Source organism: Erinaceus europaeus, chromosome 9 (assembly GCF_950295315.1).
Source record: "Erinaceus europaeus chromosome 9, mEriEur2.1, whole genome shotgun sequence".
Lineage (NCBI taxonomy): Eukaryota > Metazoa > Chordata > Mammalia > Eulipotyphla > Erinaceidae > Erinaceus > Erinaceus europaeus.
The window spans coordinates 121613732-121640025 of record NC_080170.1 but is presented as its reverse complement, the minus strand read 5'-3'; the positions used below and the strand labels follow the sequence as shown (position 1 = coordinate 121640025).

General features: G+C 53.6%; 1 protein-coding gene across 4 annotated transcripts in view; it reads left to right on the top strand.

Annotated features, from left to right (window-relative positions):
• Positions 1 to 26294, top strand: part of RUNX1 (RUNX family transcription factor 1) — a 307007-nt gene that overhangs the window by 277884 nt on the left and 2829 nt on the right. For all 4 annotated transcript variants that reach the window (XM_060198662.1, XM_060198665.1, XM_060198664.1 and 1 more), the window contains one exon: positions 19802 to 19966. In XM_060198662.1, coding sequence (XP_060054645.1) covers positions 19802 to 19966 — 165 coding nt within the window. The remainder of the gene's footprint in view (positions 1 to 19801; positions 19967 to 26294) is intronic.

Below are 26294 nucleotides of genomic sequence, written 5' to 3'. Positions count from 1 at the left end.
CTCTCTGTCTCCAGGTTTCTGAGTCTCTCCCCTCTCTCTTCTGGTTACTGGGTGTGTGTGTGTGTGTCTCTCTCTGTTTCTGTCTCTCTCTCCTCTGGCTTCTGAGTCTCTCTCTCTCTCTCTGTCTCTCTTCTGGTTTCTAAGTCTCTCTCTCTCTCTGGGTTTGATTCCCAATGCCGCCTATGCCAGAGTGGCACCCTGGCCTCTCTCTTTCTCTCTTGTCCTATTATATAATTTTTTTCCAATGTGTTTTTTCAAAGTCTGCAGCAAAGTGCTTCTAGGTAGCCCAAGGTAGAGCACACACACTCGACCGTGTGAGGGCATTCAAGCCCCAGCCCCCAGGAGCACCTTGCAAGGGAGGGGCAGTGGGCCGTCTCGTGTCTTTGCCTTCTGTGTCTGTCTCCCCCTCTATGTCTCTCTTCCTCTATCTGGAGTCTGCTGGGAGTGGTGAAGTAGATCAGGGGCCAAGCCCCAGTGAAATCCTGGCGGGGAGGGTAAATAAATAAACATAGTGTGTGACAGAGAATCAGGCCCTGAGGCCCCGTGGAACGAAGTGTGAGAACTTGGCATCTCTGTGCCTTTGACACATGAGAACCAACTGGGTCTTGTTGGCGGGGAAGGGGGTTATGGATGGGACTGTACTGGAGTCTTTGTGTGTCTCTGGGGGCTTGCCTCAGTGGTCTGAGGACCACAGGTTCTAAAGAGCAGATCAGAAGAGGCAGCCATGAACGGGAAATGCCAGGAACTGGCCTTTTGCAGTCCAGAGAAACAACAGCAACAACACACACATGGGGGGGGGGGGGGCACTGTCAGAAACCAGCAGAGAAAGGGAAACTCAGAGACCAGATGAAAGAGAGAAACCAGAAGAGAGAAAGAGAGAAACTCAGAAACCAGAAGAGGGAGAAATAAAGAGAAAGAGACAGACTCAGATACCAGAAGAGAGAGAGAGAGACTGAGAGAGAGAGATTATCTCAGAAACCAGAGTATTCTGTGGTGGTGGAAATTTTCTTCCAAGTGTCTGCCTGCTTTGCCCAGATTCTGTTTTTCTCTCTCGCAGCCTTTGAACTCCTGAAGCCCTGGAGGGGGTGGAATCTTAGAAAGCTCACCCTGAATGAGGCAGGTGGTGGTCACAGTCGTCAGGGTGAGACGTGGGGAGCCCAGAGAGGTGAAGCCACCTGCCTGAGGTCACTCAGCTGCCACGGCCCATTGTCCTCCCTGCCTTCCCAAGGCTGAGATGGGGCAGGAGAAGCTTCCAGAGCAGGGCCTTGCAGACAGCACTTAGAGGGGAGAGAGGTAGAGGGAGAAGGAGAGGGAGAAGGAAAGGGAGAGGGAGGGAGAGAGGGAGAGAGAGAGAGAGAGAGAGAGAGAGGGGCTGTTGGAACAAGACAAGGCAAACCACGGTGTGTCTAAACTTCAGTGTGTCTTGGAGTGCTCCAACCAGTTTCTCACCTTTAGATCCCCCCCCAGTCTCAGGTAACCCAAACAGGCAGGGTCTGATCCGCAGACAGTCTGCAGGCGTCGGCCCAAGATGCTGCCTGTCTGCTGGGCCCTCCTGCCCTGATTTACAGGCTATGTGTTAAGCCCTAAATTGCCCTGCTTGGCTCTGGCTGGCTGAGGGTGGTGTTCCTGCATGGCTGGTGGGTGTCTGATGCCTCTTCATCCTCCCTCTCCCCCTCCTTCTCTACCCCCTCCTCCTACTTCTCCTACCCCTCCTCCTCCCTCTCCCTTCCTCTTCCCCTTCCCTCCTCCCCCCTCCTTCTTCTCTACCACCTCCTCCCCCTCCTCCCCATACTCTCTGGGGGTGAGGAAGACAGGGAGGCCTTGGCTGGGGCTCAAGCACCATCTCACACCTGCCTGACACAATGAAGACCTTGTTACACAGCTCCAGTCAGCAAGCCCAGCCCGCTCAGGGGTGGGGCAAGGAAGTGGGGACCCCAGGAAAAGTGGGGGGTGGGGGAGGCCAGAGCCAGGCAGGGAAACAGCCAGTGGGGTCCACAGCCTCCCTGCCCCCCTTGAGCTCTTTGGGGGTGCTGGGATCTCTCCCCATTGTCCCCTTTTCTTGGCTGTAGCATCAGCCCAGAGCTAACCGCCCCCGCCCAGGTCCTGTGTTTCTGGAAAGCCTTTCCTGCTCTGCCCTCCTGGCCCTCGCCACCAGCTGAAGGCACAGAGCTGCCCACCACACTCCCTTCAATATGAGGGGGTCCTGCAGAGCCAGCAGGAGCCCTAACATGAGGCCAACCTGCCCCCACCACCACAGTCCTGCTCGGGGTCTGCCTGGGGACCCTCAGGCTCTGGGTGCCAGTTCTGCAGCCTTTCTCTCCAGAGCACCCCAACACCCCTCTCTGCCAGAACCCACAGCAGCAGGCCCAGGAAGGGCACTGGGGCCACCCCCTGGTGCTTTCCTGTCTAGCTGGCACTTCTCAAGAAGCAAATTCTGCACTCCCAGAGCCGGCAGGCAGTCTGTCCTGCCTCCTCCTTCTGTCTTTCCAAGAAATGGAAGCATACAGCCCCCCTGCCCCCCCCCCCCACACACCACCCCAGCTCCCTCACCTTGGCCCTTCTCAACTCCACTAGCTCTCTAAAGGGCTTCAGCGGGAAATGCAGTTACCCTCAGCCAGGACCCAGGACCCAGGACCCAGGACAGCAGAGAGAAGGTGGAGCCTCTTCCTTTCTCTTTCTCTTTCTTTTTTTTTTTTTTTTTTGTCTTCCTCTTTCTCTTTTTCCTTCTTTCCTTCCCTTTCTTTTTTTTTATTTATTCCCTTTTGCTGCCCTCATTTTATTCTTGTAGTTATTGTTGTAGTTATTGATGTCATCCTTGTGGGATAGGACAGAGAGAAATGGAGAGAGAGGGGAAGACAGAGAGGGGGAGAGAAAGAGAGACACCTGCAGACCTGCTTCACCGCCTGTGAAGCGACTCCCCTGCAGGTGGGGAGCCGGGGGCTCGAACCGGGATCCTTACGCCGGTCCTTGTGCTTTGTTCCACCAGTGCTTTGTTCCACCTGCTGCGCCAGCGCCCGACCCCCCTTCCTTCTTTTCTTTATTGGATAGAGACAGAGAGCAAGAGAAGAGGGAGAGAGGAACACCTGCAGCCCTGCTGCATCACTCCTGAAGCTTCCCTCCCTGCAGGTGGGAACCAGGGCTTTGAACCCGGGCCCTTGAGCATTGGAACACGTCCTCTCAACCAGGTGCACCACCACCGGCCTAATTTGGGGGGGGGGGGAATAGAGAGGAGTCCTCACCTGTGTTATTTTCTCTCACGAGGAAATGTTTCATAAGCACTTGTTGGCAAGGGGGGTACAGTCTCACATGACCCCCACCAAGCCAGCATTGGCTCACCTCCCCTGCCACTGACTGTCACCCCCCAGCGCCCCCCTCACCCTCACCCTCTGCCTTCCTGAGCCCTTGGGTCTGCTGGGATGGCCATGGTTTGTTCATAATTCACCCTCTGGGATTTTTTTTTTCCTGTCTTCTTTGTTTCTTAAACCCCGCCTGTGAGCAAAACCATCCAGTATTTATATGTCCTTTCTCCCGTGGCTTATTTCACGTAGTAGGAGTTGTGGGTCGTTGTTAAAAAAGAAAGAAAAAGAAACTAAACAGGTCTCATCTCCTTCTGACTGAGTTAGCCCTCTGTGTACAAGCAGCATGATCCCCACTCCCCGCCAGCCTGGCTTTCTGTGTCCCTGTGACAATCCCCAGGTCACCTCTGGACTTTGAGAGGCAGGGATGCACGGCTCTGCACAGGCCACACGGAGTCCTGGGTTCGAGCCCTGGCACCGCATGAGGATGCTCTCTGTCTCTCTGTTTCTCCTGCTGAATGCAGGAGCAAAACTCTGAGCCACGCCCAAGCTCTGGGAAAGTGAACACGTGAACCAGCCCCACCTCTGCCTAGACCTGGGGTCCCCCATCCCACCCTGGGTGCGCCCACTCTCTGAACTGGAGGGACATGGAGGGGGCCTTCTCTGCTCTATCAACACTGTGGGTACCCCTCCCCCCCCACACACACACACAAAACTCCTTCCGGCCACCCTCCTTGCCCCCCAGTCCCAACTTCCTTGGGGCTCCTCAACCGACCCTCTCTTCCAGAATAGAGTCCCGCTCACGGTCACTGCTGGACCCCCACTGTCTGTCTCCCAGGTGGGGGTGTGGGTTGGCGGCTGCCCAGCTGCGTGGGGCACTGAGGAGCCAGGACACGAGAATTCCCTGTGGACCTTGAGTCCACCCAGGTAATGCCTCCCAGGCAGTTGACACTGAGCTGGCACCCAACCCCCCACTTAAGCCGCAGCCCCTCGTCAATCAGGGTCTCTTCTGCCACCCACCACTCTGTTTTTCTTTGAGTAGGAGGCCAGCAAATGGACGCAGTGCCTCCTTGCTCAGTTTTTTTTTTCCCCATCGTATTTTAAATTTAGACAGAAGAAGAGGTACCATAGTCCTGCTCTGTTATCCATGGGGCTCCCTGGGTGCTGTGCAGGGTGCTGAGAGAGGAGAGACCCCACAGCCCTGCCCGCCCTCCATGGGGCTCCCTGGGTGCTGTGCCTGGTGCTGAGAGAGGAGAGACCCCACAGCCCTGCCCACCCTCCATGGGCTCCCTGGGTGCTGTGCAGGGTGCTGAGAGAGGAGACACCCCACAGCCCTGCCCACCCTCCATGGGATCCCTGGGTGCTGTGCAGGGTGCTGAGAGAGGAGAGACCCCACAGCCCTGCCCACCCTCCATTGGCCTCCCTGGGTGCTGTGCAGGGTGCTGAGAGAGGAGACACCCCACAGCCCTGCCCACCTCCATGGGCTCCCTGGGTGCTGTGCAGGGTGCTGAGAGAGGAGACACCCCACAGCCCTGCCCACCCTCCATGGGCTCCCTGGGTGCTGTGCAGGGTGCTGAGAGAGGAGAGACCCCACAGCCCTGCCCACCCTCCATGGGCTCCCTGGGTGCTGTGCCTGGTGCTGAGAGAGGAGAGACCCCACAGCCCTGCCCACCCTCCATGGGCTCCCTGGGTGCTGTGCAGGGTGCTGAGAGAGGAGAGACCCCACAGCCCTGCCCACCCTCCATGGGGCTCCCTGGGTGCTGTGCCTGGTGCTGAGAGAGGAGAGACCCCACAGCCCTGCCCACCCTCCATGGGGCTCCCTGGGTGCTGTGCAGGGTGCTGAGAGAGGAGAGACTCCACAGCCCTGCCCACCCTCCATGGGGCTCCCTGGGTGCTGTGCAGGGTGCTGAGAGAGGAGAGACCCCACAGCCCTGCCCACCCTCCATGGGGCTCCCTGGGTGCTGTGCAGGGTGCTGAGAGAGGAGAGACCCCACAGCCCTGCCCACCCTCCATGGGGCTCCCTGGGTGCTGTGCAGGGTGCTGAGAGAGGAGAGACCCCACAGCCCTGCCCACCCTCCATGGGCTCCCTGGGTGCTGTGCAGGGTGCTGAGAGAGGAGACACCCCACAGCCCTGCCCACCCTCCATGGGCTCCCTGGATGCTGTTTAGGGTGCTGAGAGAGGAGAGACCCCACAGCCCTGCCCACCCTCCATGGGCTCCCTGGGTGCTGTGCCTGGTGCTGAGAGAGGAGAGACCCCACAGCCCTGCCCACCCTCCATGGGCTCCCTGGGTGCTGTTTAGGGTGCTGAGAGAGGAGAGACTCCACAGCCCTGCCCACCCTCCATGGGGCTCCCTGGGTGCTGTGCAGGGTGCTGAGAGAGGAGAGACCCCACAGCCCTGCCCACCCTCCATGGGGCTCTCTCCACTCCTATCCCCATCCCAGTACTGTCTGTGGTACTGCCCTGTAGTTAGGAGTTCAAATCCTGGTCCTCCTACATAGAAACTTATGCCTGACCTGCTGAAACGTCTCTCCCAGCCCCTCTTTCCTAAACGAGCCCACTGAACAGCCTCAAGGTCCCCACTGCCAAGACACATCATCACTGCCCCCTCTCCCTAACCTCGCTGAGGGCCTCACATAAAGACAGAAGCCATGGTCACCCCCTCCCCAGCCTTTCTGCCATATGGGACATGCTCATCCCCATTCTGTGTGTCAGAGACAGCCCCATTTTGTCTAGGTGGTCTGCAGGCTCTAGAAGCTTCCCTTTGGGGGTCCAGCTGGTGGCGCACCTGGTGGAGCGCACACACGTTACAGTGCACAAGGACCCGGGTTTGAGCCTCCAGTCCCCACCTGTAGGAGGAAAGCTTTGCAAGTGGTGAAACAGTGCTACAGGTGTCTCTCTGTCATTCTCCCTCTCTAGCTCCCCTACCCCTCTCCATTTCTGGCTGTCTCTATCCAATAAATAAAAACAGACAATAATAGAAGCTTCCCTTTCCCTTTCTTCCCAGCCACTCAGAGTCTGCAGAAAGTACTTTTGATTTGACTTTGTGTTGAGACAGACCAAGGTCCTGTTTATTGGAAAAGCCTTTGGTTTCCAAAAACAGCCAAGGAAACAGGTAGGGAAGAGAGAGAGAGAGAGAGAGAGAGAGAGGCAGAGAGAGAGAGAGGCTGTCTCTCCCCTTGGAGTGGTACCTAGTAGCAAAGAGAGAGGCGTACAGATGATAAGGTGTCATGAGCCTGGGCAGCAGCACAAAGGGAATCTGTGTGCCGACTTCTGTTGGTACTTGCACCTTCTTGTCAGAGACAGCAGAGTCCTCGAGGTGTCGAGGAGAAGGCAGAGGAGCAGGCTGATGTTATCAGGCACTGTCCAGCAGGGCTGTGGGGTGGAGGGGGCGGGTGGAAGAGAGAGGAGAGGCCAGCGCTGCCGCCTGGGTACAAACAGTGCTTTGAGTCTTTGGTAAACAGCCCTTGCCCCGGGGCTCCAGTCCTTGCCGGAGTTTACCTGGTAATTGCTTTGCTCGCTGTCTGGCAAGTGCTCAGGCCTAATCTGGAGGCTCAGACAGCCCTGGGCCTGGGGGTGTGAGCGGGAAGCGGCCCCAGTCAGTAATCCACTTGGAAGCCAGGCCGAGCTCATTACTCTCACTGATGGGAGCCAGAGAGGAGGGGCCGGTACTTGCCAGAAAAGGGGTGAAAAGCAACAATGGCAGAGGTGTCGGTAGGGAGGGAGCGGCAGCTGAAGACCTGACAGGGTGGGGTGGGCCTGTGGCCGTGGGTTCGAGCCCTGGTTCCTCCTGGAAGCACCATGAATACCAAAGGTAGTAGCCTCGCTGGGAGTGGAACTGGCCTATGATGTCTCTCCTCTCTGTGTCTCTCCACAAAATCTGAATTTTGTTTTTATTTTGGACAGAGACAGAGAAATTAAGATGGAAGGGGAGACAGAGAGGGAGAGAGAGAGAGGGAGACCTACAGCACTGCTTGTGAAGCTTTCTCTCTGCAGGTGGGGACTGGTGGCTTAAACCTTGCGGATGGTGATGTGTGTGTTGTAACAGGTGCATCACCGCCCTGTCTGTCTGCCCCTCCCCTCTCTCTCTCCCTCTCTCTGTCTCAAGGATTATCTCTGGGGCTCGGTGTCTGCACTACAAATCCACTGCTCCTGGAGGCCATTTTCTTGCCCTTGTTATTGTTGTCATTGTTATTGTTGGATAGGATAGAGAGAAATCCAGAGAGGAGGGGAAGACAGGGGGAGAGAAAGACAGACACCTGCAGACCTGCTTCACCGCTTGTGAAGCGACTCCCCTGCAGGTGGGGAGCCGGGGGCTCAAACTGGGGTCCTTCGCACAATGTGCACTTAACCTGCTGCACTGCCCCCTCCCCCTCTCTCTAAATGAAGTGAAAATGGGAACATGGCTTGCCCACAAGAGCACATATTTTTTTCCAGGCTCAAGGACCCAGGTTGGAGCCCCTGGCACCACACGGGAACTATGGGGAGCTGTAGACATGTTTGAGCGGGGCATGGGGGCCTCTCCTCTCTACCCTGTTCCTTTCCTGTGTCTGTCCGTGACTGGAAGGGAGAGGGTGGGAGGCCACTAAACAGGTTCAGAACCCCAGTAAAGAAGCTCTAGAGGCAAAAAAAAAAAAAAAAAACCAAACCAATTAGACCCCCCCAAGAGGCCACTGAGCAGTAGAACCTGTGAGAGGCCTCTAACGCCCAGTGTGCAGTTAAGAACGAAGGTAGGAGAGGCCCGCGTGTTACGTGCACAAGGACCTGGGTTCAGGGTGGGGGGTGGAGGTGGGGGAAACTTCACAAGCAATGAAGCAGGTCTGCAAGACTCTCTTTCCCCCTCTCTCTCTCTCTCACTCTCGCTCTCGCTCTTGCTCTCCCCTCCCCTCCCCTCTCAATTTTTCTCTGTCTGATGAAATAAAAGGGAGAAAGGAAGGAAACTTTGGATTTTTTGGATTTCTTTTGGATTTATTGTGCAGGCAGCGAGCCCCAGGCTGACTTGGGGTCTCCAGGAAGTGACAGCAACTTCATGGAGACAAGTCAGCTTCACCTCACATTTCTCCATCTCTTTATTTTCATCACTTTTTTTTTATTAGTGATTACTGATTTACAGAATTATACAACAACAGAGGTATAATTCCACACTGTTCCCACCACCAGAGCTCTGAGTCCCCATTCCCTCCATTGGAAACTGCAGTGGTTCTCCCCAAGGTCACAGACATGGGTCGACAATTATTTCTATAACTATCTAGATTTCTATATTTTTGCCCCTCCCCCCCCCATGGTCCTGACTTCCTTTCTAAGTCACACCTACATCTGTTACTACTTCCAACTATCTTTTTTTTCCCCTCTTCTCTCTCCCGGTCCTGATGGAGTTGGAGTTCAGAGCCCTCTGGTCATCTTCCCCTAACATTTCTCCCTTTCTGGGAGTCTGGACCAAAGTTCTTTATGGGGTGCAGAAGGTGGGAGTTCTGGCTTCTGTAATTGTTTCTCCACTGGACATGGGTGTTAGCAGCAACCACACCCCCAGCCTGTTTCTGTCTTTCCCTAGTGGGGCAGGGCTCTGGGGAGGGGAGGTTCCAGGACACATTGGTGAGGTTGACTGCCCAGTCTCCAGAGAGAGAGAGAGAGAGGACTGGAGCACTGCTCAGGCTTACATAGTGCTGGGAATAGAACCCAGACCCTCACTTGTGCAAGTCCTGTGCTCTGAGTGCTGCTTCCTTGGCCAAAGCAACTCTTATTTGAGTTGGGGTGGTGGTGAACCTTTTGTGGGGTGGGGTGGGGCAAGTTTCAGGGAGTGAGGACTTCCCAAACCCCCTTCACGGTACTCCCAGAGTCCTGTCACCCAGTCTTTTGATCCTGTCAATGTAGACTAACTGAATTGGAGAGCCGGAGAGAGAGAGAGAGAGAACACTGCTTCGCTCTAGCTTAAGTGGTGCCGAGTTGGGACCAAGGGCCTTGTGCACGTAAGTCCCATGCTCTGCTGCTGAGTTGTCAGTGTGGATTCCTAACTCCATCGGTTCTGTGGTCTCTCAGTTCCTCACAGCCATCCTGTTTACCCAGCAAGAATTTTCCCATGGTCTTCTATCTCGAACCAGACTGATAATTTTTAGAGGGGATGGAGTCTCCGCCTGGCACATAAACAAGTTCACTTCTCGGGACTGGCTTTCACGTTCAGAGAGGGGTGGTGGTGGCACCACACAGGATCTTCCTCTGGTGCTGTAACACCCTTTCATGTGGTGCCTGGGCTTAAACTTGAACCGGAAGCACTGCAAGACACACATGCCCTGCCCAATGAGCCTCCAGCCCCCCTCCTGATTTTTTTTCCTTTTTTTTTTTCCCTTTTCCTTTTTTTTTTTTTATGATTCTGTCACAGCTTCCCAGCAGGCTTCACTTTGCCTTTCTTTATTTTTCTCTTTTTAAATTGGGGGAGAGATTAATGGTTTACATCTGTAACATTTCTCAGTTTTCTGCAAAAACACTGTCACCCCAGCCGAGGTCCTCCTCCACCATGCTACACCAGGACCTGAAAGCCCCCCTATCCCTCCACCCTTCTCCCTGTCCGCCTTCCCCCAGACTCCTTTCCTGTGGCGCCATCCACCAAACCCAGTCCAAGTTCTGCTTTGTGTCTCCCCTTCTGTTCTTATTTCTCCATTTCCGTCCATGAGTGAGATCATCCCATCTTCATCCTTCTGTCTGTAGCTTATCTCACTTAACATGATTCTTCTAGCTTCATCCAAGATGGATCAGAGAAAGTGGATTTATTATTAACGTTGTGAATCTAGACCACAACTTGCTCAGCCACTCATCTGTTGTTGGACACCTGGGTGGCTTCCAGGTTTTGGCTATTACAAATTGTGCTGCTGTGAACACAGGTGTACACAGATCTTTTTGGATGGGTGTGTTGGGTTCCTCAGGATATATCCCCAGGGGAGGAACTGCAGTCTGGAGAACTCTCAGCAGGCTAGAATTAGACCTAATCTTGGCCTTTCTGAATCAGAATCCGGGACGGGTTGGTGGTGTTTCTCTGTGAGTGTAGATGGGCCCCTCTGACTTCGTGAGCCAGGCCCTTTGTCACAGCCCCAGGGATGAGCCTGTGAGGAGAGGAGTTGCTCCCTTGCCCTGCCTGGTCCCCCCGCCCACCATCACTGACCTCTGCCCCTCCAGTTCACAGCAAAGCCAGTCTTTAGAGACACTCCAGGGGGCTGAGCACCCGTGGGTGCCCCGTTCTTCATGTGGTCCCGGTGGAGATGGGTGGAGACAGAGCCCAAGGACAGGGCATAAAAGGAAGGGGGGCAGGCTGACCCCACCCCCCAGCAAGCAGAAGGTACCCCCCACCTTGTTGTCAGGGACTGAGAGGTCACACTGCCAGAAGCAGGGTGGAGGGGGTGGGCCTCTTCTGGGTCACACTCTTGCTCTGATGGCAAATGTCATTTGGTTATGGAAAGAAGGGAGGGAGGGACGGACAGATGGAGGGACAGAGGAAGAAAACAATGAAAGTGGAATGGGAAAAGAAAATAGAAAAAAAAAAGAAAGAGAGAAGGGAGGGAGGGAGGGGAAAGAGTAAGGAAGGAAAAGGGCCGGGCAGTGGCACACAGGGTACCGAGGTAGAGCCTCCCTCCCGGCTCCCCGCCTGCAGCGCGTCCTCTACAGGAACAGTGAAGCAGGTCTGCAGGTGTCTGTCTCGCCCCATCTCCCCTGCCCTCTCTCAATTTCTCTCTGGCCTATCTAATAAAAACTAGAAGAGAGGTGGTGGGAGAGGGAAAGAGAAAGGAAAAAGGAAATGGAAGGAAGGGGGAAGGAAAGAAGGAAAGAAGGAAAGAAGGAAAGAAAGAAAGAAAGGGAAAGAGAGAGAGAAAGAAAGAAAGAGTGGGAGGAAAGGTGAGCAGGGGAGAGGGGCAGAAAGAAGAAAGGAAGAAAGGAATGAAGAAAGAGGGAGGAAGACAGAAGAGGAGAGGAGAGACAGACAGACACAGACCACACAGCAGAGTCCCCCAGTCCACAGCACTGAGCCCCCCAGCAGCAGAATCCCTTTCCCACCTTGACCTTGGTCCCCTCTAGGAGCTGCGAGACCCCCAGCTCTCACAGCAAGTGCCCACTTGTCCTGCTGAGGCCCTGGAGCTGGGGAGGGGGTGTGAGGAGGGGTCTTTCCTAACCCTGTCTTCTGAGGTTCTGCTTGGAGGAGGAGGGAGAGCAGAGGAGCCGGGAGGCGGGGGCTGCTTCACAAAGTGCAGGGGGGGGATCCCTTCAGGGCAAGAGATTTGACGAGGAAGGACAGAGGGATAGTAGGACCCTGGGTCTCCAAGATTGGGGGGGGGCGTGGTCAGGACACCTATGGCTTCTGGAAGCCATGACTTGCCCCAGAACCTTCCTGTCTGGAGGGGAGGGAAGATGGAGGAAGGGAAGGACAAGAGGAGAGGAGGATGGGGAGAAGGGAAAGGGGAGGAATAGGAGGGGAGAAGGGGAGGGAGAGGGGAGAGGGAGAGAGAGGGGAGAGGAGGGGAGGGGAGGGGAGGAGGAGAGGAGGGGAGGAGGGTGAGGGAACAGGAGAGGAGGGGAGGGGAGGAGGGGGAGAGGAGGAGGGGAGAGGAGAGGAGGGGAGAAGGGTGAGGGGACAGGAGAGGAGGGGAGGGGAGGGGAGAGGAGGAGGGGAGAGGAGGGGAGGGGAGGAGGGTGAGAGGACAGGAGAGGAGGGGAGGAGAGGAGAGGAGTGTGCAGCCTGAGCCCAGCCCTTCCCAGTGGTGGCCAGGGGTGAACTGTTTCCCCTGGGAACGTCTGGCAGGGAGCTGGGAGCCTTTCATCTGGGCGTCAGAGCTGCACCCAAACAGTAATTAGCTGGCACACCTGTGAGGCAGGAGGGGCCGGGCCTCCCCACACACAGCCCCACTGCCAGAAGGGGAGCAAACGCAGGTTCCAGAAGCTTCCAGAAGGGGCATCTAAGTGGTCCAGGAGGTGGCGCAGTGGATAAAGCATCAGACTCTCAAGCAAGCAGAAGGGCATCTAGCATCTGAGTGGGTGGGTGGGGAAGGGGGGGGCTGTCGTGTCTGGAATCTGACTTCCCAGAAAGGCACAAGGAGCCATGGACGGGGGGATTCTTATGCCCCCCAGGGCACGTAGCCTGCCATGAGCTTCCTCTGCCCCCTCAGCTCCCAGGTCTGGGTGCTGGGTGCTCCCTTCAGGTCACTGCCGGGCACCCAAAGCATCTTAGCCGCACCCAGGCCACCAGGTTGACAGGTGTCTGAGCCTCTCAGACACCTGTTCTCTGTGCCAGGACCTGAGTCCTGAGACTCTCTGGAAGGTCACAGGTGTGTCTCCCTTCCACAGGTGTCTGTCCTAGGGGACAGCTCTCTCCCTGCCCAAAGGCAAGTGCAATGTCTCTCTCTCTCGCTCTCTCTCTCTCTCTCAGCAGAGTATGTCTCCAATCCTACCAATCCAGGGCTACCGTATGACCCCCCTGGTGAGGCCAACCCCCCCCCCATCCCCAACGGCTGCAGGGGAGCCCGGCTCTTCCTTCCTGGGATCCCAGGGAGATGGATACCAGGCTGGCCCACCCACCGCCCTGGAAACCAACCCCCATGGTTGAGTCCTGACTCACATCCTGTTGTGTGAGCTGAAGCCTCCAGCTGCCCCCTGACAGGGGGGACCTGCCCGGGGGCCCCTGAACTGCCCACCCTACTCCCCAGGAGGGAAAAAAAAAACATAATAATAAATCCTCTAGGGCAGTGGGGGGGGGGAGCCCCAGAGTTTATCTGTTCCCAGAGCTGGTTTGACTTTTGACTCTTTCAAAAATAGCCGCAGAGGTGAGGGGTAGATAGCATAATGGTTATGCAAAGAGATGCTCAAGCCCAAGGCTCTAAAGTCCCAGGTTCAGTCCCCCCCCCCACCATAAACCAGAACTGAGCAGTGTTCTAAAAAGAAAGAAAGAAAGAAAGAAAGAAAAAAGCCACAGATGCCCTATGGCAGACAGAACTGGTGACTGGAGGCCTGGTCTTTGAAAAAGACCAAAGCACCCCTGTGCCTAGCCCAAGAAAAGGCTTTCTAACTCCTCCCAAACCAGAGTCAGAGCCTGCAGCCCTGCCTGCTGTCCTGCTCCAGGCTCCAGGCTCCGGCTCAGGGAGGATGCTACAGACTGCCTGGAGGTGGTGTCCCAAGGCCCGTGCACTTGGAGCTTCTCTGTAGGCAGCAGGCCGCTGGGTCTCGGGTGTAATGGCCTGTAACCGCAAGTCCAGAGTCGTGGGCGCTGTAGTTGGCTCAGCAGTGGTCATGGTTCATGGTGGTCATTTTGGGGTGATTTTTTTATCTCCTTTCACTCTGCCTTTTCTGATTTTAACAAAATTTTTGTGTTTTATTTTACTAGTTATTTAATACTGATTTACAGAATTACAAGATAAGGGGCAGGGAAGACAGCTCAATGATTCTGCAAGACTCTCATGCCTGAAGCTCCCATGTCCCAGGTTCAATCCCCTGTACCACCATCAGCTAAAGCTAAGCAGGGCTCTGATGTCTCTCTCCCTCCCTCTCTCTCTCTCTCTCTCTGTGTGTGTGTGTGTGTGTGTGTGTGTGTGTGTGTGTGTGTGTGTGTGTGTCTGACTGCCCATAACTTGTGGATGATCTGGCTTTATCTAAGGGTGGGTTTCTGTGAGCATATACCCATGTCCCACATTCTTTCTCCTCAGCCATACAGAGCATCTGTGGCCCCATCAAAGGTGCCCCTCATTTCTGTCACCATGTTTCAGATGATCAGAATGTCCTGTCATTTTGTGGAGGGTCTTTCTCCCCACTTGCCTCACGCATCCATTCTTGCTCACTGTCTCTAATTTCCTATCCCCCGTCCCTCATGGTCAAGTTCCCGCTCTGGAAACTCCCAAGTCAGTGACAGCTGTGAGTCTGCTTCTGCTCCTCCTACACCATCTTTTCAGGCTCTGTTTGTTTTGTTTTGTTTTTGTTTTTTATTGCCTTCTGTCAGGTCTCCCTGTTTGTCTTTGAAAACTGAATGTGATGTGTCCGGTAGTGGAGCCTGGAGTCAACAGATTCTTACTGTAAGATTTTATCTTCATCTGGCCAGAAGCTGATCTTTAAAAATATGCCGCTCATCTAAAGGTCTGGGTACAGGGGCTTCCAATAATTCTTTGTGTTTTTGTTTCTGTCTCCCTCTTGCCTTGGGCTTCCATAAAGAGTTGGTCTTGCAATTCTTTTCAACAGTTACCGGTTGTCGGTTTGATGGATCCCGTGAGAGCTCAAAGGGAGTGAATGAGAAGTCCATCATATGTCTCCACTCCCACTCTCTCAACTCACGTGGACATTCAAGTCCCCGCTCCCCACCAGCAGTGCAGCAGGGCAGCAGGTGTCTCTCTCTCTTCCTCTCTATCTCTTCAACCCTTTCAATTTCTCTTTGTCCTGTCAGATGACAGAAAGGGCTGGGGTGGTGGTGGGGGGAGTCCAGTCTGATGACTTCTAACCTCTTTAAATTCGTGTGAGCAGCAGGACTTCTGGACCCAAGTTACTTGCTAGGAGCATTTCTTACTCCTGGGATGTTTGGATATTGCTCTAATGGGTTGAACATGACAACATCTTAAGGCGTTGAGCTTATATGCTCTGAGCTTCCCACTGGCTGCCTCCACCTTCTGTCAAACTCTCCTTCTTCTTGGACCCTCATTTCAAGTAGACGAGGGTGCCCCTCCCACCCCACCCTGGATGTGGAGAGGGACTTTTGTAGCCACCATGCGTAAGCCGGAAACAGCCCATCACAGAATGGCTGTGCTGCCTCAGGGAAGCAGCTGTCTCAGAACATTACTCACCCCAGGGAGGAAAAAGAACATGGGGAAAAAAAAAAAAAAAAGGAGGGGGCTGAGATTTAAATGTTCGAACCCCGTCCCATTTGTTTCTGTTAATGGAAATAGGAGCTGGCTGATATCAGATCCTCTCTCCTCCACCGCACCTCAGGCCCCCTTTGCCTTTCCTGCTCCCGTTGAATCTCCGGAGCCCAGCCGGTTGCAGTAAAGAGGCACAGGAATCCCAGGGTTGCTGTTTCCTTCCAGACTTAGAGTCATGCAGATGACTCAAAAGTCCCGAGCAGCGCTGACTGAGCCCCATATCCGGGGCATTCGCTTTCTCTTTATAGAGAGCTGACCTCCTGGGAACCCCACCTTGAAGCAGGAGGGCTGTGGGTGCAGGTAAGCACATCTGCTCAAGGTCAGATCTCAGAATCTGGGATTCAGAGCAGCAGGTGCTTCCCCTAGTCTGGGCCTTCCTGGGCGGGAGCTGGAGCGGGAACAGATACCTGGAGGGCTCTTATCTCCTGCTTGGGAGCTAGGGATTTGCACCTCTGATTGAGCAGGAGATCCCAGCTGTGATCTATAGGCTCCAACACCAGCCCAGCCCCCACAGCCTGCAGGTGATGGCTCTCTGTCACCCAGTCACTGCTTGTCCATATGCCCTGATCCTAGGAAAGTGGAAATGAGTGAGGAAGGGCATGACCTGGTGGGTGGGTGGGTGGGTGAGTGAGTGAGTGAGTGAGTGAATGGGGGCAGCTGAAAGAGGCCATTCTTTCCCCTTTCCGATCTCAGTGGGGGGTGTGGTTGACAGCAGTTGCTGACACATGGACATGGACTCAGCCTCTCATCTCCCCAGGGACACCACAGAACACTCCCCCAACCCCAACCTAGCTCCTTCTCCACCACCCTGCACCAGAACCCCGGACCCTTTCTGTCTCATGCCTCTTGCTCCTCTCCCAGAGTCCTTTGCTTTGGTGCAATACACCCACCCTGGTCCAGGTGTCACCTTGTGTTTTGCCTGACTGTTCTTTATTCTTAAGTTCCACCTGTAAATGAGATCGTCCGGTATTCATCCTTCTCTTTCTGGTTTAGCTCTTACTCAACCACTCAACGTGACCCCTTCAAGTTCTGTCCAAGATACGGCAGAAGACGGTGCTTCGTCATTTTTAACAGCTGCGTAGTATTCCATTGTATGTTTATATACCATGATTTTCTCAGCCATTCATCTGTCACTGGCATCTGAGTTGCTTTGAAGCAGCCGAGCACCAAGGTGGCATGGGGGTGGGGAAGGGGAGACTCGTGCATCTCGTCACTTGTGTTCACCACGCTGTTCCTTTTGCTGGCTTGACAGTGTCTCCGGGGCCTGGTCCCGTGGAGGGTGGCTGACAGTGGTGCCTGTCCCTGGCATCTTTTCTGCACAGGCTGCCCTGTGACATCCTCTTCCTGGAATGCATCCCACCAGTACCCCTCCCTGGATCCCCACCGCACCCCATGAGATTCACCTCTGTAATCCCCGAGATTCAGCAGAGAAATACAGGCGAGGCCCAGTGTGTGCTTCAGGGGAGAAGGGTTGTTTGTTTTGTTTGAGTGATTTCCAAAATTACAAAATAACAGGGGTATAACCCCACACCTTTCCCACCACCAGAGTTCTGTGTCCCTACTCCCTCACTGGAAACTGCGGTTTTCCCAAGGTCACAGATACGGGCTGTCATATCTATAACTGCCTATCTGTCTGTCTGTGTCTGTCTGTCTATCTATATTTTTTACCCATTTCTTTCTTTGGTCCTACCTTCTCTTCCTTTCTAAACCACAGCTACACATACTACTTCTGAATGTTCTTCCTTTTTCCCTCTTCTCTTTCCGGGTCCTGATGGAGTTCAAAGCCCTCTGGTCATCTTCCCCTGACATTTCTCTCCCTCTGGGGAAATGGACCCAAATTCTTTATGGGGTGCAGACGGTGGGAGGTCTGGCTTCTGTAATTGCTTCTCCACTGGACATGGGTGTTGGCAGGTGGATCCACACCCCCAGCCTATTTCTGTCTTTCCCTGGTGGGGCCGGGCTCTGGGGAGGGGAGGCTCCAGGACACATTGGTGATGACACATTGTCTGCCCAGGGAAGTCAGGATGGAACCATAGTACTGTCTGCAACTTTATGGCTGAAAGGTGCTAAGATATAAAGCAGGGAGGGTTTTTTTGTTTTTCTGTTTTTTGCCTCCAGGGTTATTGCCGGGGCTCGGTGCCTGCACCACGAGTCCACTGTTCCTGGAGGCCATATTTTCCATTTTGTTACCTTGGTTGCTTTATCATTGTTGTGGTTATTATTGTTGTTGTTATTGATGTTGTCATTGTTGGCTAGGACAGAGAGAAATGGAGAGAGGAGGGAAGACAGACAGGGGGAGAGAAAGACAGATACCTGCAGACCTGCTTCGCCGCCTGTGAAGCGACTCCCCTGCAGGTGGGGAGCCGGGGGCTTGAACCGGGATGCTTCTGCCGATCCTTGTGCTTCACGCCATGTGCACTTAACCCACTGCACTACCGCCCCACCCCCAGAGTTTTGGTTTTTTCTCTTCCTCCTCCTCCCCCAACAGGAGAATATTCAAGGGTGGTGATGTAGCTCACCTGGATAGCATCTGCTTTGCCATGTGTGCGTCCCAGAGTCAAACCCAGCTCCCACTGCACTGCAGGCAGCTTTGGTGCTATTGGTATGCTTCTGGATTCTGCTTGTGAAGCCTTCTGACTTGATCATCACATTGGGTTCGCTTGTGTTGCTTGCTATGTGTTCTGTTTGCACGTCCACTGTTGGCTGGGCACCCCCTGCCTCCAGGATATTGGTTTGGTCTTACCCCCCCCACCCCCCCACCCCGCCTCTGGGACATTTTGCTGGTTCACGGTTCGCGCTTTCTTCTCCCCACCCCCTATTCGTACATTTGTTCCTGACTCTTCCGCCGGAGGAGAGAGATGCAGGAGAGAATTGGGTTGTGATTAGATTAGATTAGTTTGTTGAACCGCATCCCCGCTCGTCAATAAAGATTGAACTGCATTCTCAGCTCAGCCATGAGTCTCCGGTCATCTCTGTCTCCCGCCCGTGAAGCCAGCCTGGCAAAAGCGACAGTAGTCTCTCTCTCTCTCTCTCTCTCTCTCTCTGTGTGTGTGTGTGTGTGTGTGTGTGTGTCTCACTCACTCTCTCTCTCTCTCTGCTTCTCTGCAAGACAGAAAGCAGGTAGGAAGACAGAGAAAGAAAAAAAAGAGAAAAGAAGGAAGGGAAAGGAGAGAGAAGAGGAGGAAAACATTTAGAAACCTATGGAATATTTGCCAGTGGGACCTCCCCCTCAAAAAAAAAAAGTTGCCAGAATGAAAAACATGAACATGGGAGGATCTCACTCATAGACAGAAGGTGAGAAATAAGAACCGAAGGGGAGACACAAAGCAGAACTTGGGCTGGGTTTGGTGTACGGCACCAAAGTAAAGGACCCTGGGGGGGGGGGCAGGTCCTGGAACATGATGGCGGAGGAGGACCTGGGGGGGGTTAGAGTGTGATGCGGAAAACTGAAACGTGTTACACATGCACCAACTACTGTATTTTACTGTCAACTGTAAACCATTAATCCCCTCAATAAAGAAAAAAAAAGAACTAAGGCAGATATACAGACCAAAATCAAAAAACAAAACCCTCTGTCCTTCCCGCCATGATCAGGCAGGCAGAGCACGGGATCTGCTCATCTTCCAAGGCGTTTCTGTGGCGTGGCGACCACCGTCACAGTCACCAAGGCTGGAAGTGTCTGAGCTCTCAGTTCAGTTCAGCAGTTTGAACACTTAACAACCCTGGACTAACCCTGGACAAAGTAGTTGACACCCCTCATCTACCATTTGCAGAATGGGGCCTAGAAGGGGGCCAAGAGATACCTGGCTGGGTAGGGTGCATGCCCTGCCAAGCACAAAGCTTGGGTTAGAACCCTGAGACTAAATGGGAGCATTATGGCACCTAAGGGACCCCCCCCCCGGGGCTGTGGTGTCTCCCTCTCTCTCTCTGTCTCTGCTTCCCTATTTCTCTCTGTGAATGAGAAGAGTATGTCTAAGTCTGAAAGAAAAAAAGAAATACAAAACAAAATTTAGGGACCAAGAGGCGGTGTACCAGATAGAGTGCACACATTACCATGTTCAAGGACCCAGGTTCAAGCCCCCCGACCCGTCCCCACCTGCAGGGGAGAAGCATCACAAATGCAGGAAGCGGTGCTGCAGGGATCTCTTTCCCTTTCTCCCTCGCCCTCCCTGTCCTCTCTTCTGTCTCATTTTCTCTGTCTCCATCTGAAAAATGAATAAATAAAATAAAATATTAAAAAAAAAACTTTGGGAAAACACTTAACAGAGGAAGGAAGCTCTTCACGAATCCCAACACCACCTATATTTCAGTATCTCTTGGGGGTGTGAATCATCAAATAAAAGCAAAGACTGGGGCCAGGCATGGCACTCCTGTTGAGTGCACACATTGCCATGCACAAGGTCCTGGGTTCAAGTCCCCAGTCCCTGCAAGGGGAAAGCTTCACAGATGGCGAATAATAAATATTAATTTTTTTTTTTTTAAAAGTGGATACTTGGATGGGTCTGTAGAGGTTTTTCAGGCCTGGGGAAACAGCCCACCCAAGGTGTGTGATGTGTTGAAACCCGGTGACTTGTTTGTTCTGAAAAGAGTCTGTCTTTGGCCCCTGTGTAACTGGCCTCCCTGCTTCTCCACAGAGGCAAGACAGATCCAGCCGTCCCCGCCATGGTCCTATGATCAGTCGTACCAGTACCTGGGCTCCATCGCCTCGCCCTCCGTCCACCCAGCCACACCCATCTCGCCAGGCAGGGCCAGTGGGATGAGCACACTCTCGGCTGCCGAGCTCTCCAGCCGGCTCTCAAGTAAGCTCTTGTCACCCACGCTCCTGGGGGGTAGGGGGAGACCCGGCCCAAGTGGGAAGCTCAGGGGGGCCGACAGCTCGTTTTCCTTCTCTGGGTTAAAGTCTTTCTCAAGTCCAGGCACTGCATTTCCGTGACAGAAGCAGAACTGCCTTGGACAACTGAAGCCCTGGGAGTTCCTGGCTGGGTGGCCCAAAGTTGCATTCATAATGCAGAAAGCCAAAGCTTCTGGACCGCCCCCAGGTGGTCTCCATTAATTCAGTCCATCAGATGGGGTGTATTTTCATGGGGTTGAGTGGTGGCACACCCGCTTGAGTACACTTGTTACAACGCACAAGGACCCAGGTTCGAGACCCGGGTTCCCACCTGCAGGGGGAAAGCTTTGCAAGTGGTGAAACAGGACTGCGAGTGTCTATGTGTCTCTCTCCCTCTCTATCTTCCCCTTTCCTCTCGATTTCTGTCTCTATCCAATAATAAAAGATTAAAAAAAAAATTCACAGGTGTGCAGCACACCTTGGGGTGGGAAGTAGACACCCCCCAAATGAAGACAGGGCCAGGCTAGTGTGAGAGGAACAGAGCCAAGAGCTTGGGTGTCAGTGTGAGCCCAGTTATTGGTCATAACTAGAGCTCCTTAAATATTAGTCACAGGACCTATGAGACCTTGCTCGTGGGCAGAGAAACTGGAATCCCAGGGAGCTAGTCCTCTGCTGAAGGCATCTGAAGAAACTGCCTATTCTGAATGTGGGAGAGGGGAGGGAAGGGGGTCTGGAAGTGGGGCTGGACCGAGCTGTGAAAACTTCACCACCACAGAAATTGAGCAGCGCGAAGTCCGCAAACACACTTCCTGTGTGCACCTGCCTGGGCGGGGGTGGTGTGGTAGGATTTCATTTCGGTTCTTGGGCTCAGATGATAGCAAATTAGAGGAGGCCAGGCCAGGGGGTAAAGGCCTCACACCTGCCTGTTTCTGTAAACGTGACCACTGCCTTTTCCCCACATGCTCTGGCAGAGGCCTCTTCTCAGAGCTTCTCAGTAGCGGTACTGTTGACATGAGGAGTAGCTGGGTTTCCTGCTCTTCCTGTGCTCCTCTCCCCCAGATTAGACAACTCAGAGTGTCTCCAGGCACCTGAGAGATGGCTTAGCTGTCCAGCATACACCTTCCACACATAATACCCTGGATTCGGTGCCTGGCACCACATGGAAACGCCACAGATGGCACCCAGGGAGCTCCCTGGATGATGGAGGGGTGCTGTGGTGTCTCCGTTTCTCCAAAGGAGAAGAAAAACAGAGAATAAAAATAGGGCCAGGAGACAGCTCTTGTCTGTGTCTGTGCAGGTGCAAAATCCAGGGCTCAGGGCCAGGAGGTGACACGCCTGGTCAATACTATGTGAAAGGACCCATGCAAGGATCCGGGTTCGAGCCCCCAGCTCCCCACCTGTGGGGGGGGGACACACTTCACAAGCAGGTCTGCAAGGCATCTTGTCTCTCTCCCTCTTGATCTCCCACTCTTCTCTCAATTTCACTCTGTCCCATCAAATAAAAAATGGAAAAAAAAAATGGCCACCAGGAGCAGTGGATTTGTAGTGCAGACATCAAGCCTCAGCAATAATCATGGTGGCAATAAAAAAAGAAAAATAATACTAAATAATAATTTTTTAAAAACCCAGAGTCCAGTGCTCACTATGGCATAAACAGTGTCTCGAGATCTTTCCAATGTCTCTGGGGCCAAAACTACTCCCCGCACCCCCCCCCCCCCAGCCCTGTTTGAAAACCAGTTACCTTCAGCTGGCCTTGCTTGGGCTCTGTCATAAAACAGGAAAAGCAACTTACTAGCCTGGTGTTGGTGCTGTTCTTTGGCCTCCAATGCCAAGATGTGAGTTGAGGGAGAGGCCTAGGGAATCGTGGCATCTGCTCGGCTTCTTGCTTTGGGAGCTCTGATCTCACGGGGTCAGCCTGAGTCCAGAGGTGCTTGTGGGCTCTCACTACAGTCACAGATCTCCGCTAACTTGGTCTCCACCAAACACCTGCACCCTAGAGTCCAAGAAGCCTGGGGGCCCTGCGGAAGCTGTAAACGGGATTGTTTTGTAAAGGAATGAGTGCCTAGAAGTCTCACAGTGATACCTCAAAATTCTGAGGATTTCAGTTCCCCAAGGAGGCAAAACGAAAAAGGAAAAAAAATGGGGCCTGGTGGTGGTACACCTGGTCGAGCACAGCACAGGGCACAAGGACTCAGATTCAAGCCCTGGTCCCCACCTGCAGGGGGAAATCTTCACAAGTGATGAAGCAGGGCTGCAGGTGTCTCGCTTTCTCCCTCTCGATCACCCCCTACCCTCTCGATATCTGGCTGTCTCTATCCAATAAATAAATAAAGATAATTTAAAGAAAAAGAAATCCTATAAGGCATGATGGAGAGTAGGAGTAGGGGGCAGAGGAAATTCCAGAAGAGCTCTTCCCACCCCACTCTAGGAGGAGAGGAGCATGTGAAACTGTCCTGCCCCTTGACAGAACTCACTCCAAAAAATCCAGCCTGTATCTCAGGCCTGAGAAGGGCTGTCATCTGCCTGGGGACTGGGAGATTGGCGGCCGCCCCACTCGGTCAGCTTGGAGAACCTGACACTGCTCGCTGCCTGCTTCCATTCTATCACTACCACCCCACCCCTCCCTTCTTTGGCTCTGGGCTCTGCCCTTACCTTCCCCCCTGCCCTTCCTGGACTTCTCTCTTCGTGGGGGGATTGGCATTCTGTCTGCCTCTCTCTCCTTGGCAGACAGATCCCACACCTTGTCTGAAAAGAGTCGTCATGTGGAGTTTTGCTTTTTTTTTTTTTTTTCCGTTCAATTAATGTTTAGCTGCCAAGCTGGGTGACAGACAGTATGCATTAATCTAAGTCATGCAAAAGATCCTTTTATGGCAGCCATTATCTGCTCAGGCTGCTTAACCCTGTAGGGCAGGGGGTGGGCGGGATGCAGAGTGGGGCAGCTCTCACCCACAGCAGGCTTCAGAGCCCAGACTTGAGCTGTCAAGGCAAATATTTAGCCCCTTTGGTGTGAAAACACTGCCAGCAGCATACCTGAACCTCCTAATCCCTCTGATTTCCTTGTCTTTAAAAGCTCCCCAGTCAGGGATCCCCGCCTCCCCTCCCACCCCACCCCACCCCCTCCACCCACACTGCTGTGGATAAGGGAGTTCCTCAGAAAGGCTCCTAAGAATAAAGATATCTCTAGTTTGTTTCTTTCTTTTTTTTTTTTTTTTTAAGATGAATGTCTTATTTACTTCTAGCTAAAGACAGTGAAAAAGACCACCGCACCAAAGCTTTCTTCAGTGCCGTGGGGCCAGGCTCAAAGCTGGTCACACACATGGCAAAGCGGCACACTATTCAAGTGATCTACATTTCACCAGCCCTGAATTTTTCTTTTCTTTTTTTTTTTCTAGCTATTTATTTGTTAAGACAGAAATTGAGAGGGGGGGGAGAGACACCTGCACTAATTGCTTCGCTGTTTGTGGAACTCCCCCCTGCAGGCAGGAACTGTGGGCTTGAACCCAGGTCTTCATGATGGGAGTATGTGCCACCACCCCACACCTGCCAACCCTAATTTTTTTTTTCTAGAAAGATGCCAGTGCAGCTCAACCATGGTGCACAGTGGTGCCTGGGATCAAACCTGGGGCGCTAGGGTCTTGGGCATGCAGGTCCTGTGTTCCAGAGCTGAGCTGTCTCCCTGGCCCTGAAGGTGAACATTAGACTTGATTACTTGCCTCTGAGTCTCTCCAGAGGACTGAAGTTGTTTTGCTGTCCAGATGTGTACAGGAGAGATGGCTAGGGGGGAGCAGGGAAGTTGTGTCATAACATTTGGCCTCCTGTAGAGAGGAGAGTCCCGGGCGGCATCTCAGTGAGTCTGGCCACAAGGGAAAGAATGGTTCTCTTCTGACAGCTGAGGTTGTCACTTCATTCCATTAGCTCTGCCCGTGACCAGCCCTGGACTCACCAGAGAGAGATTCCAGTAACTGAGCACTGTCACCAGGCTGGGCCGGACGGGCAGAGCGTGCCCAGTGGGCTGACCTTCCATTCATTCCCCGGTGGCCTCTCCCTTTGATCTGGGGCAAATGAAACCAGAGGCATCGGGGCGAGGCAGTTGATGTGCATCTGGTCCGTTGCGTCAGACTGTATCTGCCGAGACCTCTGCCCCTGCCCTCAGCTGCTCCCTACAACAGTGAGATCTACCTAGAGAGATGGGAGTCAGGCTTCCTGCTCCCTCTCAGACCCGTGGCAGGGCTCCGTGGCGGAAGGAAGGCCAAACAAGTGACGTGAGGCTTGCTCACAGAAGGCCCAGTGAGCGAGTGGGCAGGCACAAACCCTGTGGAATGAGGTGCGGCCTGGCCCCGGGGCAGGCTGGAGACTGGCCATGGAGGGCAGCCCTAGAACCTCTCACTGTCAGTTTACTGCTTCTTCCCCGGCCCACACGTCTGCCTGGCTTTGAGAAGATTAACAGGAGTGTTTGTTTGAAAGTCAGACTCCTGGATTCCTCATTAGTGGAGAGATTTGCTGCAGACTTTGGCTGTTTCTATGAACTTTAATTACCTCTCTGATGAGACTGTAGCCCCTCATCCACCTTCACCCCAAATTTACAGAGGAGTTCTTTTTTTTTTAAACATGATCTAGCAGGAAAAAATAAAAAAATAAAAAAATAAAACACTAGGTGGAGGAGGGGAGTGAAAGGGAAGAGGAGAGAGAAAAAACACTAGCTCTCCCTACTGGAATAACAGGCTGAAAATATGAGGAAGTTGATCAACGGTCCCTGCCTTCCAAAACACATTAACCCAGCCCGTTTGCTTTCCTTTCAGAGCAAGCCCTTTCTCTGCCAGCACACAAAAGGGCACAGGCTACATGCCGCCCTGAGCTTGGTGTGATTCTCCTACGTCGAGCTGAGAGCATACACGCTTTTTTAAGACATTCCATTCTGGCCTCTGCTCTGTTTAATTGCTCTCTTTGGGGCTTGCTGATGGAGTATTTCTGAGAAGCAGACTGCCCTTAGGATGTCTTTCCATGGCCACGGAAGTGGTCCTCAGCTTCACCCATGTGCCCCAGACACCTGGCAGGACCTGGGGACACTGCTGACAGAGGCTGAGGAGGCCGTGCACAGGGCAGTCTCCTTTGTCCCAAGTACTGGGCCCCAAAATGCCCATGGTGTCGCTGTTGAAGCAGCAGGACTCAGGGAGCCACAGGACACACACACACATGCCCCTTCACAAGGGCAGCCCCTGATGAAAAGGGCAGAGCCAGCTGTCACAAGCTTCGGTGCGTCGCCTCACCCTCAGGCGTTGCATGAACAAAGCTTTGTGGTTCTGGTCAGCACGTGCCAAGAACAGAGCGAGATGCCGGTGCCATAGTGCCTCCGTTCACGTGAACAGGCCATTGGGGTCCATCTTGGAGAATGCCAGCAAAGTTAAAACCGTGCCGTTGGGTTTTTTGTTGTTATTCTTGCTGTTGTTTGGGGGCGTTTGGTTTGTTTTTGAATGTGGAACCGGACTGGAGGCAGCCGAGGGGAGCAAGAGGGTCGTGTTCACCGGGGGTCACTCACGGCCAAGGTGGTGCGCACACACGTTAGGTGGAGCGAGAGGAGTGGCCAGAACTGGCATCTGCCGATGATTCAACCCAAGGGCTCTGTGTAGCTGATTCTAGTGTTAGGTACTAGTTATACCCTGTATGCTCTGTGTTGTTTCAGATGTTTCTCTGTTAAGCTTTAATACGCCACCGTAGATGCGATGTGTGTTTTTTTTTCTTTTTTGTAATTACTTATTATTGGCTAGAGAGAGAGAAATTGAGAGAGGAGGGGGACGTAGAGAGGGAGAGAGAGAGAGAGACACCTGCGACCCTGCTTCACCATTCATGAAGCTTCCCCTCTGCAGGTGGGGGCCGGGGCGGGTGGGGGGTCTTGAACCCGGGTCCTTGCACACTGTAGTTAGTGTGTGTGCTCAACCAGGCGCGCCACCGCCTGGCCCCCATGCGATGTGTTCTGCGGAAACTAGCACGTCAGTGGCATGATCAAGAGTTTTTTCGTGCTGTGCGAGTCCACAGGAAGTGCGGCGTTTTAGTGTAGCTGTTGCAGAGGGCCAGCACGCAGGGCTGTTTCCGGTTCCGGTTCCGTTTCCGTTTCCGAGTCAGAGCGTGGGCTTTCTGGGTTATCCCGGAGAGGCTGGCTGTGTGGACACTTGGAGGTGCACTTCCCGGAACTGCCCCCTGAGGAAGTAGAGAATCCTCTGTTGACTCTGTTTTGTTGTTGTTGCTGTTTTTGTTTTTGTTTTTAATTAGCTACTACTGAAGACTGACTGACAAAACTG